The sequence below is a fragment of the Sus scrofa genome, chromosome 9 (assembly GCF_000003025.6).
Source record: "Sus scrofa isolate TJ Tabasco breed Duroc chromosome 9, Sscrofa11.1, whole genome shotgun sequence".
NCBI lineage: Eukaryota > Metazoa > Chordata > Mammalia > Artiodactyla > Suidae > Sus > Sus scrofa.
Genome location: NC_010451.4, coordinates 20,791,960 through 20,811,311, shown reverse-complemented (window position 1 = coordinate 20,811,311; position 19,352 = coordinate 20,791,960). Strand labels below are relative to the sequence as shown.

Here is a 19,352-nt window from a genome sequence, read left to right as displayed (position 1 = left end):
TTGCGGGTTCGATCCCTGCCCCTGCTCAGTGGGTCGAGGATCCAGAGTTGCCATGAGCTGTGGTGTAGGTTGCGGACGCAACTCGGATCCGGAATTGCTGTGGCTCTGGTGTAGGCAGCTGGCTATGGCTCCGATTAGACCCCTAGCCTGGGAATCTCCATATGCCATGGGAGTGGCCCTAGAAAAGGCAAAAAGACAAAAAAATAAAAATAAAAAAATAAAAAAATTAGAAAATCGAGTTCCTGTTGTGGCTCATCGGGTTACAAACTCAATTAGTATCCATGAGGATGCGGGTTTACTCTCTGGCCTCACTCAGTTGAGTTAAGTGTTGCTATGAGCTGTGGCGTAGGTCACAGACAAGGCTCAGATCCCGTGTTGCTATGGCTGTGGTGTAGGCCATCAGCTGAAGCTCCAATTCAACCCCTAGCCTTGGAACTCTTATGTGCTACAGGTGCAGCCCTAAAAAAATAGAAAAAAGAAAAAAAAAAAAAAAAAAAGAAAGCCTACATTTAACATGGGTATTTCTGCAAAGGACATCAGAAACATTATGCTTGAAAAAACTGGAGGTGGTTCTCCCTCCAATATAAAATCCACAAAGGACTTAAAAGTTATTGAATGTAAAAATTAAAGAAAAATAACTCGATGAGTCAGTTATTGGAGGAACACAGACATTACCTTATTATAAGCATTTTACATTTCCACAACTAAACCAAACAGATTCATAGAATATAAAGAAATATGCTGCAAGAACAATTTATTATTATTGCAATTTTTAAAACCTAATTATAACTCTATTTTTAGAGTTTTAGCAGTATCAGAAACTTTCTAGAGACTACATGATAGTTTCTTACATAGATTTTCAAGTTCAACACATGACAGTATATTCTTTATCAATTATTTTCTACATAATCTAAAAGTTTATAAATATTAATGTTCTTAAGGGGGAAAATCTGTAAAAGCCATCTATAAATTTTATTTCTAACTGCAGTTAAAATCTACCTGCAGAATTACTTTGGGCAACACTAAGTAACACTAATATTAACATAATGTTGAGTTAGTATTTTAACTTGACAAATTAAAAAAAAAAAAAAACTAGCTTGAGGTTGCAACGATCAGTGGGGAAAAAGGATAAAAAGTAAAGATTTAATTAACATGCTAGGTATATCACACCAGTAAAAACTGAATTCTAACTACATCTATGTTGTATGAAGTACAGACAGAGGTATTGCATATAAGACTGAATCAGAACCAAAAGTTTCAACAGCAGGATATGCCAAAAGTTTTAAAGATAAACACAAGCATTTCACAGTCCTTCTGAAGTCTGTTCACTGCATATGGACCTAAAGTGTATCACAGACAGTTGCTTTGAATTCCTAATCTATAAAGCTGAAAAGTTAAGAAATCCTCATTAACAACTCAGTAAATACAACGGGCCTCAGAAAATGTATGCTGTATTAAAGCACTTTTGCTCTATAATCACAGCAACAATTTGAAGTTTATGTTACATCTATAGGCCAAGAGGCCCACAACTCCTGGTTTTACAAGCTTTCCTTGAGATAAATAGATGTCATTTCAGAGAGAAAAAAATATATCAGCAGTGACCTGAACATTTTTATAAACATTTGTTTGTTTCAGTTTCAACAAAGGAATCTAGATTAACCTGCAGTGGTGATTATGAGTACCAACCTTAAAATGCAAAAGAAAGCCATATACAAGGCCCCATTAGCAGTCAGAAATGAAGCAGACTGTAGGATCTCAGGGAGCAGTTTGTGTAAATAATAGTCTAATTTTCGTTTCCGGAGAATTGCTGCAATCTGGAAAGAAAAAGGCTCTTTTGTTTAATCCAACCAACTTATCCCACCTAAATTAGTTCTTATGTGGAAGTAATGAAATACTAGCATATATTTAAAAATTAAAGTAAAAACTCTGGTATTTTACTGAATCCTCCACAGAAATTCAATTTCCAGGACAGAAAAGAAGATACTTTAATTTACTGGAGGTATAATGGGGAAAATAAACATCAAGAAATTACAGCATGATAAGTAACCTCTAAATACTGAGGTAATTATTTATAATGCCTAAAAAAGTTTTAAACTGAAAAAAATATATATTTTTTTAATGGGATAAAAGTCCAATTCAAATAGAAATTGAATGCTAAAACAAAACTGTATTAACAGATATTATCAGCCTGGATATCAGAAAACTTTAGTAACTAAAACTAGAGAAATTCATTCATTAAGTTTCATTGAGAAAGGGATATAAGCTAGATTTGGAAGACTAGAATTCTCAAGGAAGAAATGCTTTTCTATCATGATGAAACAACACTATCAAAGAAACAAAAGTTAAGATGACAGAATTAAGGAATGAGGGAGGGAGTGCAAGAAAGGGCAAGGCTGACTTGAGAAAAGGAAGACCGGAGAACTCCGCATTCACTCCCCATCATTCTAGACATAATCCTTTCCCTGTGATCAGTGATCAACAAATCCAATGGTCTCTTTTTGGACCTTTTCTTCCTCTACCCCTTAGAAGCCTCCAACCATCTCCTACTTTATTCTGTTAAATAAACTGTTGCTAAGAATTACGCCATACACAGGAAAAACAATGAATGGGATCTCATCCTTGCCTTCAAGGAACATAAAATCTTAAAAGGAAAACAGAAATACAAACAAACTACAATACGGCAGTGTGGTAAATGCTAGACAAGGGCAGGAGAAACTGCCAGAGAAGCACATGGTAGGTCACTCCCTAGTGACAAAAAAGGAGATGGGACTAGGCAGGTAACAATGTCTGGAAGGTGACAAACAGGTAAACTTCTGACAAAAGAGATGTTTCTATGGTTTCTGTGACTGCACTCTTTTCATTGTCCCATTATATCCCTAAGTGTTATTCCTTTGTTAGCATTTCTTCTTCAGGTCTCTATTCTTCTATATACTTTCTCTCCCACAGCATAATCTATCATGTCAAAGTAGGAATTCCAATTACAACTCCTACATTTCTCCTAAAATTCTTAGTCCATACTTCAAATATCTATTGGACACGCCAACAAAGATGTATCATAAACATAAAAGAAAAAAAATCAGCAGGTCCAAAGTAGAACTTGTTGTATTTCCCCAAAATGCTTTTACTTCTGAGTTTCCAACCTCAAGTAATAGCACCACATCTACCCAGTTACTTAGAAGCAAAATGCTGGTGTCATTTTCAATCACTCCCTGGATCCTCAACCATCTCATCAGTTCTAATAGTTTCGTCAGGTTTTAGAATGCAATGTCTCTTTCATATGAGACTTAATGGGCAGACTATGGTGCTTAATTTTATATTCAAGTAGTTATAGGAAAAATGCCCCTCTGTTCCTGAAAAGGAAGAAACACTGCTGTCCCTATTTGGAGATAACTTGATTGTCTACATGGAAAATCACAAGCAATTTATACACACACACACACACACACACACGCACACACGGAGAGCTCCTAGAAATAAAAAAGCACTTTGGCAAGGGCATAGGATAAAAGATAAGCACACACTTTAGGATATATGCCAAAAGCTACACAGTGCTGATGAAAGAAATCAAAGGACACATAAACAAATGTTCATACACAGGAAGACTCGACATGGTAAACATATCAATTCTCCCCCAATGATATACAGGTTTAATACAATTTCTATTACAATCCCAGAAAAAGTCTTGTAGATACAGTCAAGATTAGCCTGAAATTTATATCGAAAAACAAAGGAAATATAAGAGCTGGAACAACTTTGAAAAAGAGAATAAAGTAGAAGGAATCAGTCTACCCAATTTCAACCCTTATTATATAGCTACTGCAATCAAGCTCTGTGATACTGGCAAAGAGACAGACAAATAGATCTATGAAACAGAACAGAGAATCTAGATAAAGACTCGCACAAATACATCCAACTAATTTTTGATAAGGCACAAAGGCAATTCCTTGGAAGAAAAATAGCCTTTTTAACAAATGGTATTGGAGCAAATGGACACAGGCACCAAAAACAAAACAAAACAAACAAACAAAAAAACACCCTCAACCAAAGTCTGACGCTTTATACAAAAATTAATTCAAAATAGATCAGAGATATAAATGTAAAAAATAAAATTACAAAACTTTTAGGGAAAAAAATCTGAGGGATCTAAGGCTAGACAAAAAGCACAATTCATAAAAGGAAAACATTTAAAATTACACTTAAATTACATTTAAATTACACTTCAGTACTAAAACTTTCTCTCTGTGAAAGACCTGTTAAGAAGATAAAAAGACTAGCTATACAATGGGAGAAAATGCCTGTAAACCACACACTCAGGAAAAGATGAGTATCTAGAATACAGAATAAAATCTCAAAGCTCAACAGTTTTTAAAAAAAATTAGAAAATACAAAAGATATGAACAGATTTTTCACCAGAGAATATGAGAATAAAAGATAAGCATATCTGCCATTATGGAAATGCAAAATAAAACCACAATGAACTACCAGTATTAACTGAAAAGGAGTTCCTGTTGTGGCACAGGAGAAACAAATCCAACTATTATTCACGAGGATGCGGGTTCAATCCCTGGCCTCACTCACCCTGCCATGAGCTGTGGTTTAGATCACAGACACGGCTCAGATCCCATGTTGCTGTGGCTGTGGTGTAGGCCAGCAGCTGAAGCTTCGATTCAACCCCTAGCCTGAGAACTTTCATAGGCCACTGGTGTGGCCCTAAAAAGCAAAAAAAAAAAAAAAAAAATATATATATATATATACTGAAAACCAAATGCTGGAAACAGCGCAGAGAAATTGGGTCACTCATGCATTGTTGGGGGAAAAGTGAAAAGGCAAAAGCATTCTGAAAAACAGATTCACACTTTCTTAGAAAACTAAACAAGCAACTATTATATGACCCAGCAACTGCAGTCCTGGATATTTATCTTAGAAAAATGAAAACGTATGTTCATACTAAATTTGTGCACAAATGTTTTTATCTGCTTTGTTTGCAATAATAAATGAACAGAAATAACATATATGTCCTTTAAGAAGTGAATGGATTAAAAAAACTGAGGTGTATCCAGCAATACAAAGGAATAAGCTTGATACATGACGTAACATTGGTGAATTTCCAGAGAATTACGCTAAGTGGAAATGGCCAATCCCAAAAGACTACATATTATACAATTCCATTTACATAACATACATGAAATGACACATTTATAGAAATGAAGAATAAATTAATGGTGACCAGGGGTTAAAAGGAGGTGGGTGTGAGGAAAGTGGGTACTGCTATCAAAGGGTGCCATGAAGAATCCTTGTGGTGATAGAAATGTTCACTATCTTGAAAATACCAATGATAATTACTTTGGTTGTGACATTTCACTATCATTTTTAGGATAATACCATTGGGAGAAACTAGCTAAAGAATACAGGGACTCTATTATTTCCTACAACTACATAAGAATCCACAATTACTTCAAATTTAAAAGTCCATTAAAAAAAAAAAAGCAGTCATCCACATGGCCAGTGGGCATATGAAATATGCCAGCATCAACAGTCATCAGAAAATTATACAATGAACTGCCATTCAATATTATCAAAATGACTATACTACCTAAGGCAATATACAGATTCAAGGCAATCCCTATCAAATTAGCAAGGACATTTTTCACAGAACTCGAACAAAATATTTTAAAGTTTGTTGGGAAGCACAAAAGATCCAGAATAGGAATTCCCATCGTAGCTCAGTGAAAACGAAACCAACTAGGAACCATGAGGTTGCAGGTTCAATACCTGGCCTCGCTCAGTGGGCTAAGGATCCAATGTTGCCATGAGCTGTGGTGTAGGTCTCAGATATGGCTCGGATCCCGCATTGCTGTGGCTCTGGCATCGGCCTGCAGCTACAACTCCGATTAGATCCCTAGCCTGGGAACCTCCATATGCTGCAGGTGAAGCCCTAAAAAGACAAAAAACAAAAAACAAACAAAAAAAAAACAAAACAAAACCCCAGAATAGCCAAAGACATCCTGAAAAAGAAGACACAGATATAAAGATCAGTGGAACAGGATAGAAAGCCAGAATTAAACCCACACATCTACAGTCAACTCATCTATGACAAAGGAGGCAAGAATATACAATGGAGAAAAGACACCCTGTTCAATAAGCGACACTTGGAAAACTGGACGGCCACATGTAAAAGAATGAAATGAGAACACTCCCTAACACCAGACACAAAAATAAACTCATAATGGATCAAAGGCCTAGATATAAGACCAGATACTATAAAACTCTTAGAGGAAAACACAGGCCAAACACTCTCTGACATAAACGACAGCAACATCTCAGATCCACCTCTTAGAGTAATAACAGTAAAAACAAAAATAAACAAATGGGACTTAATTTTAAAAATCCTATAAAATTGGATTTTAAAAATCCTATAAAATCCCTTAAAATCCTATAAAATTAGATTGTGATGATCACTGTACAACTATAAATGTAATAAATTCATTGAGTAATAAAAAATAAAATAAAAAAAAGAAAATCATGCCAAGTAAAATAAACCAGGCACAGAAAGGTAAATACTGCGAGCACATATATGAGTAATCTAAAAACCCAAAGGAGTTATCATTATAGTTCAGCAGGTTAAGAACCCAACATAGTGTCTGTGAGGATTCAGGTTGGATCCCTGGCCTCACTCAGCGGGTTAAGGATATGGAGTTACCGCAAGCTGCAGCGTAGGTCACAGATAAGTCTCAGATCTGGTATTGCTGTGGCTGTGGCACAGGCCTGCAGCTGCAGCTCTGATTCAACCCCTAGCCTGGGAACTTCCATATTTTGCAGGTGCAGCCATAAAAGGAAAAAAAGAATAAACAAACAAATAAAAATAAAAACCCACAGAACCAGAGTAGAATGATGCTTCCAGCGGCTGAGGAGGTAGGGGAAATAAAGAAATGTTAATCAAAGGCTACAAAAAGGTACAAAGCTGCAGTTACACAGGATGAATAAACACAACAGATCTAGTGTACAGCAAAATAACTATAGTTAATATAGTAGTGAATATTCAAAATATGCTAAGAAGTTATATTTAAGATTTTCTCATCACACACAAAAAAAAAACTGTGTGAGAAAAAGACATGTTAATTAACTTGAATATAGTAATTATATAAGGCATACCTTGTTTTATTGTGTTTTGCTTCATGGCAGTTCCCAGACACTGTGCTTTTTACAAATTGAAAAAACCCTGGCAACTCTGTATGAAGCAGGTTCATACCATTTTTCCAACAACTTTTGCTCACTTCACGTCTCTTGGTGATTCTGGCAGTACTTCAAACTTTTCATTATTATTATATGTGTTGCAGTGATCTGTGATCAGTTATCTTCGATGTCACTGCTGGTAAGTGTTCGGGGGTGCCACAAACTGCACCCACAGAAATACATTTTGTAAGACTATAGCTGCTATAGATGGTGATTCCTGATAGATCTGGGCAAAGTAAATTGAAAATTTTCTGGAAAGGATTCACCATTCTAGATGCCATTAAGAACATGTGTGATTCATGGGACGAAGTCGAAATAAACATTAATAGGACTTTGAAAAGAAGTTGATTGCAAACCTCATAGATGACACTGAGGAGTTCAAGACTTCAGTGAAAGAAGTCTTGTGGTGGAAATAGGCAGATGTGGTGGTAATAGGAAGAGAACCAGATTTAGAAGTAGAACCTGTGCTGAACAACAGAACTTGACAAAACATTATAACCCAATTCCACTTTAATAACAATAAGACAATTTTTAGAAAAAGAGTGTATACACATGTATGACTGAGTCACTTTGCTGTACAGCAGAAATCTGCACAACATTGCAAATCAACTATGCTTTAATAAAAAAGAAAAAAAATGGGGAAAAAACAAAAAAAAAAAGAAGTAGAACCTGCAGATATGACTGAATTGCTGCAGTTTCATGATAAAACAGTAAGGCATGAGGAGTTACTTCTTATAGAAACAAAGTTATTTTAACATTTCTTATAGAAAGAAAGTTACTTTAAAGTTACTTAACTATAACATTAAGGCATCAGGAGTTACTTCTTAAAAAAAGAGAGGATGCTTTTTTATGGATGAGAAAAGAAAAGAGTTTCTTGAGCTTAAATCTATGTCTGGTGAAGATGCTGTAAAGACCGCTGAAACGACAACAAAGGATTTCGACTATGACAGACACTTAGTTGATAAAGCACTGGCAGGATTTGAGAGGATCAACTCACACTATGAAAGAAGTTCTGTAGGTAAAAATGTGTTAAATAACACTGCACGCTACAGAGAAATCATTTGTGAAAGGAAAAGTCAATTGATGCAGCCAACTTCATCATTGTCTTATTTTAAGAAACTGCCACAGTCACCCCAACCTTCAACAATGACCACCCTGATCAGTCAGCAGTCACCAACAGAGAGGAGAGACTCTCCATCAGCAAAAAAATTACAACTTGCTGAAGGCTCTGATGACGGCTGGCAATTTTTAGCAATAAATTATCATTTTTTAAATATTTAAATAATAAGTTATTTAAAATTATTTTTCAGGTATGTACATTGGTTTGTTTGGTTTCTTTTCAGGCATTATGCTATTGCTATTGTATGGTGTAAACATAACTTTCATTTGCACTGGGAAACCAAAATATTTGTTTAACTCTCTTTATTGCAACATTCTCTTTGGTTGCCATGTTCACTTTATTGAATTACTCTGAAACTGAATTTGTAATATCTCTGTGGTATACATGTATATCAAATCATCATGTTAAAAAGTAAAAGGTCAACACTAAATAACAGAGTTCCTTTTTCCCCACCTCTACAATTATATCTTTAAAAAATAAATAAATAAATGGTACTGCAGTTCCCATTGTAGCTCAGTGGTAGTATGGACACCCGACTAGTATCCTTGAGGATGTGGGTTAGATCCCTGGCCTCTCTCAGTGGGTTAAGGATCCCATGTTGCTGTGAGCTTTGGTGCAGCTTGGATCTAGCATTGCTGTGACTGTGGTGTAGGCTGGCAGATATAGTGCCAATTCAACCTAGCCTGGGAACTTCCATATGCCTCAGGTGTGGCCCGAAAGACAGACAGAGAAAGAAGGAAGGAAGGAAGGAAGGAAGGAAGGAAGGAAGGAAGGAAGGAAGGAAGGAAGGAAAGAAGGAAAGGAAGGAAGGAAGGAAGGAAGGAAGGAAGGAAGGAAGGAAGGAAGAAAGAAAGAGTACTGAAGGAGTTGGATATCTGTCTATGTAGAAGACAAAAATTAACTTTGACCCCTTCTTCTTCACACTAAACACAAAAGTTAATTTGAGATGGATCACAGACTTAAATTTTCTTAAGTGTAACCAGTAAATATCTAGAAGAAAACATAGATGGATATGTTTATGAGCACCCTGGGCACAAGTCAGTCAAAAGACAGAGACAATATTAGGCACAGCTCATGAAGAGCAAGTATGGAGACCAACATGACTAACACAAAGGCTACAGACTGAAGGAGAACTGTGATGACAGGCTCCCAATTTAGGAATTTCCCTTTAGAAAAATATTACTATTAAATATCTCTCAGGCCTACATACATTTCATCTTATTCTTTTATTCTCCCTTTTCTGTTTCCCCATGTGATTAATGCTGCACATTTGCCATACAAATGGTACACGAGTATTGGGGTTGCAGTCTATAGCCATGGAATAGAACACAGCAGTTAAATGACCCTCAAAGGGGCTGACTCATGATCCTAGCCTTATTAGTACCAAACTTTAATTTAGCAGTCTTTGTTAGCCCCATTAACTCTCCTAAAAGACTATCTCTATGAGTTTATTACTCTGATACTAAAACCACTGAAAAAAAAACATATATATATATATGTGTGTGTGTATGTGTATGTGTATAATATATACATATATTAGGCATGGAGTTCCCTGGTAGCTTAGTGCTTAAAAACTCAGTATTGTGGAGTTTCCTTGTGGCACAGCAGGTTAAGGATTCAGCATTGTCTCTACAGAGGCTCAAGTTGCTACTGTGGCCTGGGTTCTGTCCCTAACCCAGGAACTTCCATGTGACACTGGCACAGCCAAAAAAAAAAAAAAAAATTACAGGCAAATATCACTGATGAACACAGATGTAAAAATTCTCAACAAAATATTAGCAAACTAAATTCAACAATATAAAAAAAGATCACACTCCATGATAATTGGATTTACACTTGAGATGCAAGATTCGTTCAATATCCACAAATTAATCAATGTTAACATCAACAAAAGGAGGATAAAAATCATGTGACCATCTCAATAGATGCAGAAAAAACATTTGGCAAAATTCAACATTCATTCATGATAAAAACAACTCTTATCAAAGTGGTACAGAGAGAACATATCTCAACATGATAAAGGCCATTTATGACAAATCCACAGCTAACGTCATACTCAATGGTGAAAAAATGAAAGCTTTTCCTCTAAAATCAGGGAAAAGGATCACTCTCACCACTTCTATTTAATATAGTATTGGAAGTTCTAGCCACAGCCATCAGACAAGAAAAAAGCTAAGTAAAAGGCATCTAAAATAGAAAGGAAGAAGTAAAATATGACATGATACTATGTACATAAAACCCTAAAGTCTCTACCAAAAAACATTAGAACTAATAAATGAATCCAATAAAGCTGCATGATACAAGATTAATATACAGTACCTATTGCTTTCCTATACACTAATAATAAACTATCAGAAAAAGAAATTTAAAAATCACATTTAAATTGCATCCAAAAAATACTTAGGGATAAACTTAACCGTGGAAGGGAAAGATCTATACACTGAAACCTATAAAACACTGATGAAGAAAATTGAAGACAATATATAAATGGAAAGCAATACCCCATGTTTAAGGATAGGAGGAATTAATATTGCTAAAATGACCATACTATCCAAAATAATCTACAGATTTAATGTGATCCCTAACAAAATATCTGTAACATTTTTCACAGAACTAGGACAAATAATTCTAAAATGTATATGGAAACACAAAAGACCCAAATAGCCAAAGCAATCCTGAAAAAGAACAAGGCTGGAGCGATTATGCTCCCTAAATTCAAACTATACTACAAAGCTATGGTAATCAAAACAGTATGGTACTGGAGTTCCCATCATGGCATGGTGGTTAACAAATCCGACTAGGAAACATGAGGTTGCGGGTTCGATCCCTGGCCTTGCTCAATGGGTTAAGGATCTGGCATTGCCATGAGCTGTGGTGTAGGTTGCAGATGTTGCTCAGATCTGGAGTTGCTATGGCTGTGGCATAGGCCAGGAGCTGTAGCTCCCATTCTACCCATAGCCTGGGGACCTACATATGCCGTGGGTGCAGGCCTAAAACAACAACAACAACAACAATCCTCTACTTCGTGAATAGAAAAAATAAAATAAGCCCCTCACCTCCACCCCTAAAGCAAGATTCAGGCAAAAATCAAACAGGGATTGGTCTATCATATTTACAAATTCCATGATCTCTAAATGTCAAACAATCCAAATATTCTCAGCAGTTTGTATTCCCTAATGACCTTAGTCTGTCCGTCTCTCTCCGCCCAGCCGCCAAGTAAAAAACAGAAACAAATGGCCCTTGAAAACTCTGACTGTTGGTCTCACTTTCTCCAAAAAATCTGCTAAACCACTACCTTTGAAAACTCAATGCATACTATGTACCAGAAGCATTTCACTTATTACACTCCATTTAATCCTCGCCAGGACCTCCAGAGTTAAAATTTACCTTTTCTCCAATAGTACAGACACAAACATTGAGGCTTAGAGTAGTTAGGTAATTTGTCTGAAGATACCAGCTAGTAAGTAGTGAGCTAGAATTCTAACATAGGCAATTTGACCCCATGATCTAGGATCCTGCTTCAAAGTCACACTGAAATACAAAATTCTGAACAGCATCTTGTAATCTTTGAAAGTTCTGTAGAACTACCATTTTTTCCATAAAATAAAAAACTGTGTGAGAACACTGAAAATAAAAAAAAACAATTGCATGCATATCACTGAAATGCGTTCAGTGTTTTTCAAGCCTTTCGCAACTAACTAGATTGCCCCTTAAGTTGTTTTCGTATTTCCTAAGAATTTAAACTCTTGCTTAAGTGTGTTTTTGGTTTGGTTTGGTTTTTTGTTTGGTTGCTTTTTTTGTTTTTTTTGTTTTGTTTTGTTTTTTGTTTTTTTGTTTTTTGTTTTTTTGCTTTTTTTGCTTTTTAGGGCCATGCCAGCAGCACATGGAAGTTCCCAGGCTAGGGGCTGAACTGGAGCTACAGTTGCCAGCCACAGCCACAGCCACAGAAAGAGAAGATACCAGTCACATCTGTGACCTACACTGCAGCTCACAGCAATGCCAGATCCTTAACCCACTGAGTGAGGCCAGGGATCAAACCCACATCCTCATAGATTTCCACTGCACCACAGTGGAAAGTGTGGAAAAGTGGTCCTTTTTAAGTGTTTATTCAGAGTATAGAAGTAATGAGCTGACCCTTTATTATATAACAAGTTTGTCAAGATTATCAAATTCAAGGAAAGTAAATAGTAAGTAAACATTTTCACACTCTGAAGAAAGGGGAAGATAACTAAAGGTCAATGAAGAAGACTTTAAATCAGGTTCTTAAATCTTTCCTTCTCAAAAGGACAAAGGTTTTATTCTAAAGTCAGCTAAGGATATAAGCCAGTACCCCAATCTGGAGGTCCTATAGAAAGACATCAGGAAAAGTATAAGAAAAATTTTATAGCCACCTGAGATACATGAACAAGTTTTCCTGCTTAGAAAAAGGACCTAAGAATTTGAATAGCATAGAACTCATGCCCCTAAACAGACAACTATGTGTTCTTAATTTCCCACAAAGTACCAAGGGCACTATGCTTTCATTAATTTTAGTTGTAGTCAAGGGTTTAAAAGCTTAACAACTGTTTCATGTGAAGGTGTATAGTAATGAGTACAACTTATTATGAATGTGTGGCAACAACTAACATTCAAGAAATAACATATAGCTTCCTGAAATATATTTTTGGTACATGCATAAATTGTTAGCATATATTACAACATATGTAGGATTCTTAAAAAAAAAAAAAAGCCAAATGAAGTGAATTGATGATAAAGATTGATGTTGTATATAAATTGTGAAAACATAAAGATTCACTGTGAAGAGGAATAGCCCTTCTACATTTCAACATGGTTTAAGCGTTGGAGGGTGAATACTAGGAACAGCAGTAGATATCGAAATGAAAAGGAAGCATGAGAGCAGCTATGCTGAACAAAAGAGTAAACCTGAAAGGAACAAAAGGAATCAGTTTAGTACAACACAAGTGGTAATATGTCAAATGCAAAGCAGATATATGCAAAAATTCTCAACAAAATTTTAGCAAACCAAATCCAGCAACATATAAAAAAGATTACATACCATGACCAAGTGGGATTCACCCCAAGTTCACAAGGATGGTTCAACATATGCAAATCAATCAACTTCATTACCACATTAGCGAAAGAAAAGTCAAAAACCATACAATCATCTCAATAGATGCAGAAAAAGAATTTGACAAAATCCAACATCCACTCATGATAAAAACTCTTACCAAAGTGGGTATAGAGGGAACATATTAAAGCCATTTCCGACAAACCCACAGCCAATATAATACTCAGTGGAGAAAAGCTAAAAGCCTTCCCACTCTCACCACTTTTATTCAACATACTATTGGAAGTCCTAGCCACAGCAATCTGACAAACAAAAGAAATAAAAGGCATCCAAATTGGAAGAGAAGGGGTAAAAATGTCATTCTATGCAGATGACATGATACTATATATAGAAAACCCTAAGAACTCCACAAAAAATTGATCGATGAATTCAGCAAAGTAGCAGGATACAAGATTAATATCCAGAAATCAGTTGTATTTCTGTATACTAACAACGAAACATTAGAAAAGGAATATAAAAATACTATAACTTTTAAAATCACATCCAAGAAAATTAAATACTTAGGAATAAACCTGACCAAGGAGGTGAAAGACTTGTATGCTGACAACTATAAAACATTAATCAAGGAAATTAAAGAGAATTCAGAGAAATGGAAAGATACTTCATACTCCCAGATTGGAAGAATTAATATTGTTAAAATGGCCATCCTACCCAAAGCAATCTACAAATTTAATGCAATCCTATCAAACTACCCATGACATTTTTCACAGAACTAGAACAAATAATCCAAAAATTTATATAGAACCCTAAGAGACCCAGAATTGCCAAAGCAGTCCTAGGGGGCAGAGGGGGAGGGGACAAGCAGGAGGCATAATTCTCCCAGACTTCAGACAATATTACAAAGCCACAGTAATCAAGACAGTGTGGTACTGGTACAAAAACAGACATACAGACCAATGGAACAGAATGGAGAATCCAGAAGTAAACCCAGATACCTATGGTCAATTAATCTTTGACAAAAGAGGCAAGAATATAAAACGGGAAAAAAGATAGTCTCTTCATCAAATGGTGCTGGGAAAACTGGACAGCTTCATGTAAATCAATGAAACTAGAACACACCCTTATACTATACACAAAAATAAACTCAAAATGTCTTAAAGACTTAAACATAAGACACCTAGAAGAGAATATAGGCAAAACATTCTGACATCAACCATAAAAATGTTTTCTTAGGTCAGTCTCCCAAGGCAACAGAAATGAAAACAAAAATAAATCAATGGGACTTAATCAAACTTACAAGCTTTTGCACAGCAAAGGAAATCATAAAAGAAAGAAAGAAAAAAAAGACAATCTACAAAATGGGATAAAACAGTTTCAAATAATGCAGCCAACAAGCACTCAATCTCTAAAATATACAAACGACTTATACAACTCAACAGCAAAAAAAAAAAAAAAAACAGCAACCCAGTTGAAAAACGGGCAGAAGACCTGAACAGACATTTCTCCAGAGAGGATATACAGATGGCCAACAGGCACATGAAAATAATGTTCAACATCACTGATCATTAGAGAAATGAAAATCAAAACTACAATGAGGTACCACCTCACACCAGTCAGAATGGCCACCATCAACACTCAATCAATAACAAATGCTGGATAGGTGTGGAGAAAAGGGTACCCTCCTGCACAGGTGGTGGGAATGTAAATTGGTACAACCACTCTGGAAAACAGTATGGAGGTACCTCAGAAAACTAAACATAGAACTACCGTATGAACCAGCAATCTCACTCCTGGGCATATATCTAGACAAAACTTTCCTTGAAAAAGAAAAACACACCCATATGTTCACTGCAGCACTAGCCAAGCTCTTCACAAGAGCCAAGACATGGAAACAACCTAAATGTCCAACAACAGATGAATGAATTAAGATGTGGTATACACAAAAAGGAATACTATTCAGTCATAAAAGAGAACAAAATGCCATTTGCAGCAACATGGATGGAACTAGAGACTCTCATACTAAGTGAAGTAGTCAGAAGGAGAAAGACAAATACCAGGAGTTCCCGTTGTGGCCCAGTGGAAAAGAATCCAAATAGGAACCATGAGGTTGCAGGTTCAATCCCTGACCTCACTCAGAGGGTTATGGATCCAGCATTGCCGTGAGCTGTGGTGTAGGTTGCAGACATGGCTCAGATCCCTCGTTGCTGTGGCTCTGGCGTAGGCCAGTGGCTATAGCTCTGATTCGACCCCCAGCCTGGGAACCTCCATATGCTGAGGGAGCAGCCCAAGAAAGCACAAAAAGACACACACACACAAAAAACAATCCGGCGTTGCCCTGAGCTGTGGTATAGGTTGCAGATGCAGCTCAGATCCCACATTGCTGTGGCTCTGGTGTAGACCAGCAGCAACAGCTCCGACTGGACCCCTAGCCTGGGAACCTCCATATGCCGCAGATGCAGCCCTAAAAAGACAAAAGACGAGAAAAAAAAAAAAAAGACAAATACCATATGATATCACTTATATCTAGAATCTAATATGTGGCACAAATGAACATATCTGCAGAAAAGATACTCATGGACTTGGAGAACAGACTTATGGTTGCCAAGGGGAAGGGGGTAGGAGGGGGATGGACTGGGAGTTTGGGGTCAGTAGATGCAAACTATAGCATCTGGAGTGGATAAGCAATGAGATCCTGAGGTATAACACAGGAAACTCTATTTAGTCGATTGTGATGGCACATGATAGAGGATAATGTAAGAAAAAGAATGTGTATATATACATATATATGTCTGGGTCACTTTGCTGTACAGCATAAATTGACAGAACATTGTAAATCAACTGTAATAAAAAAATTAAAATCTTTTTTTAAAAAGGACAAAAGAAAAGCAGATATAAAAGATCTATTTTATTGGTTCCAGAAAATATTCTAAGTCCTATTCACTTTCCTGTGAAATGCCTCTAAAACTGCCCTTCCATTTCCTCTGGCACTAACTTAGACCTGCCAAATATTATCTCTTCATTCCTGAATTATTCGTGAGTTAAATCATTCATACCTGTACTCATTGGGACACTTACCAAAGCACTTACGCAAGTACTACGCTAGTTCTGAATACAAACTAGCAGTCCAACTGGAGATAGAGACGTGGATCACAATGAATGCACTGTTTTATTAATAGCAACACTTTATCAGGGCCCAACTATGGGATAGCCCCTATTCCTACACACTATTATCCCATTTAAACCCTCACAAGAGCCCTAGAAGATGGGTATAATTATCTGTTGCAAAGCAAGGAGACTTAGGCTCAAAGAGGTGAGGTAATTTTCCTCATCCTTATCTTCAAGGCTCAAATCAAATGTTATTCTTCCAAGGAGCCCTCCTCCTCACCCTCAATGAACGTCACACCTAACTCAAGTGCCACTGAGGGAATGGGGAAGAAAACAAATGCCTAATTATTCAAGACCTGTTATGTGTTAGAAACTATGATGCATTATTTCTCTTAACTCTCACAGAGAAAGACAAAGTAACTTGCACAAAGTTAAACAGCTAGTAACCGATGGAGCTGGGATTCAAACTCAGAAGTCCCTGAACCCTTTTAAAAGCACACTTCTTCCCATACCAACATGTATCTTGGCCCTTGGGGTTACACATTTAATCAACAACTGTCCAACACTGACAAAGAGCAAAGTGTGGCTATATGCTCTAAGAGACCAAACCACCCATGCAAATGAAACCGGAAAAAAACTGTCATGAAAGAGCGCTTATCTGCATCACCTGCGACGGACTCCAGTTTTTCTATTCTATTTCACTTAAAATAATATACTGGTCAGTTCCCACTAGTTTAAATTCACAAATACAGATACAAAACCAAACAGGATCAAGAATTTGTCCTCGGAGTTCCCGTCGTGGCGCAGTGGTTAACGAATCCGACTAGGAACCATGAGGTTGTGGGTTCGGTCCCTGCCCTTGCTCAGTGGGTTAACGATCCGGCGTTGCCGTGAGCTGTGGTGTAGGTTGCAGACGCGGCTCGGATCCCGCGTTGCTGTGGCTCTGGCGTAGGCCGGTGGCTACAGCTCCGATTGGACCCCTAGCCTGGGAACCTCCATATGCCGCCGGAGCGGCCCAAGAAATAGCAACAACAAAAGACAAAAAAAAAAAAAAAAAAGAATTTGTCCTCGAAAAGTATTTAGTCGAATTGGAAATATAACTATAAACACTGTTATAATAGTAAAACACAAAACTTCTTGACCCCTGTGCCCCCACTCCACCGGCAGGAATTTAAAAACTCATGTTCCTAGGAGTTCCGGTCATGGCTCTACAGTAATGAACCCAACTAGCATCCATGAGGACATGGGTTCGATCCCCAGCCTCGCTCAGTGGGTTAAGGATCCCGCATTGCTGTGGCTGTGGTGTAGACCGGCAGCTACAGCTCTGATTCAACCCCTAGCCTGGGAACCTCCATATGCCACAGGTGCGGCCCCAATGAGACCAAAAAAACCCCCAAAGCTCATTGCTCCCTGAACTTCCCTATCATAGATATACCCAATAAATTATCTACACTGTAGACATAAAAAACATCAGGCACTCAACAAATAGTTGTTGAATGAATGAGTCAGTAAAGGAGGCACAATATAAAAGTGCTATGGATTTTCAGAGGGAGAAATTATATACCATAAACTCTCTCCCCACCTATATCATAATCCTCTAAAGGGAGGTACAATCTCTTTGTATCATTGAATACATGAAGAGCTCAATCATGTTTGTAGAGATTCTATTTCAAAAAAAAAAAAAAAAAAAAGAGCTACAGAGTGGCCACAATTCATGCGGAAAAGCAGATAAACATGGATCTTTGCCAAAAGAAATCAAAGAAGACATTTACAGCTCCAATAACAAGTTTATCAACAGCCTTTACGCTAGATCCTTACTATTCAAAGTGTGCCTCTTAATTCAGAAGCATCAATATTCCCTGGGAATTTGTTAGAAACGCATAATCTGAGGATCCACTCAGACTTACTAAATCAGGTCCCTCATTTTAACACACTCCCCCAGGGGATTCCTAACACACATTAAGTCTGAAAAACATCAGTGTAAATGATACAAATGAAACTGAATTCTGCAAGCTCAGAGAAAGTTATTATCTTCTCCTCTGTTTCTGTAATAAATAACCATACTTCTTCTTTTCTTTTTTTTTTTTTTTTTTTTGTCTTTTTGCCTTTTCTAGGGCCGCTTCCTGAGGCATATGGAGGTTCCCAGGCTAGGGGTCCAATCGGAGCTGTAGCCACCAGCCTACGCCACAGCCACAACAATGTGGGATCCAAGCCGCATCTGCGACCTACACCACAGCTCACGGTAACGCCGGATCCTTAACCCACTGAGCAAAGGCAGGGACCGAACCCACAACCTCATGGTTCCTAGTCGGATTCGTTAACCACTGCGCCACGACTGGAACTCCTAAATAACCATACTTCTCAAGGAGTACCACAGATATGGTCATAACACACCTTCAGGAATATTAGAGTATAAATCTAAATTATTACTCAATGAGAAGTAAGAATTGATCATCCATTGACTATTAAATGGAACTTTTAGGAAATTATATATATATAAATATATATATATATCCGCCTTAGGACACAGACTCTATTGGGCAAGAAAATGAGAAAATGAGAGAATAGGGAACTATACTCAACAATTATAAGGAAAAAGAATCTGTAAAAATACATAAATATATATCTGAATCACTCTGCTGTACACCTGAAACTAACAAACACTGTAAATCAACTATACCTCATTTTTTAAAAAAGGCTAGTGTAAAAACAAGAAAATAAGAGAATGAACTTAATGAACTTAAGCAGCCAAAGTGATAAATCTTTTAATACCAAGGATGAGATTCTTGGGAAGGTGGGGGAGGAGAGAGAGAGAGACACTGGTGA

At 37.0% G+C, this 19,352-nt stretch overlaps 1 protein-coding gene across 8 annotated transcripts in view; it reads right to left on the bottom strand.

The window, feature by feature from the left end:
* TMEM135 (transmembrane protein 135) overlaps positions 1–19,352 on the bottom strand; it is a 279,815-nt gene that overhangs the window by 209,588 nt on the left and 50,875 nt on the right. For 7 of the 8 annotated variants that reach the window (XM_021062615.1, XM_021062616.1, XM_021062611.1 and 4 more), the window contains one exon: positions 1,687–1,814. The exons of the other annotated variant lie outside the window; for it this stretch is intronic. In XM_021062615.1, the coding sequence (XP_020918274.1) occupies positions 1,687–1,814 (128 nt within the window). The remainder of the gene's footprint in view (positions 1–1,686; positions 1,815–19,352) is intronic. 8 annotated transcript variants of the gene reach the window in all.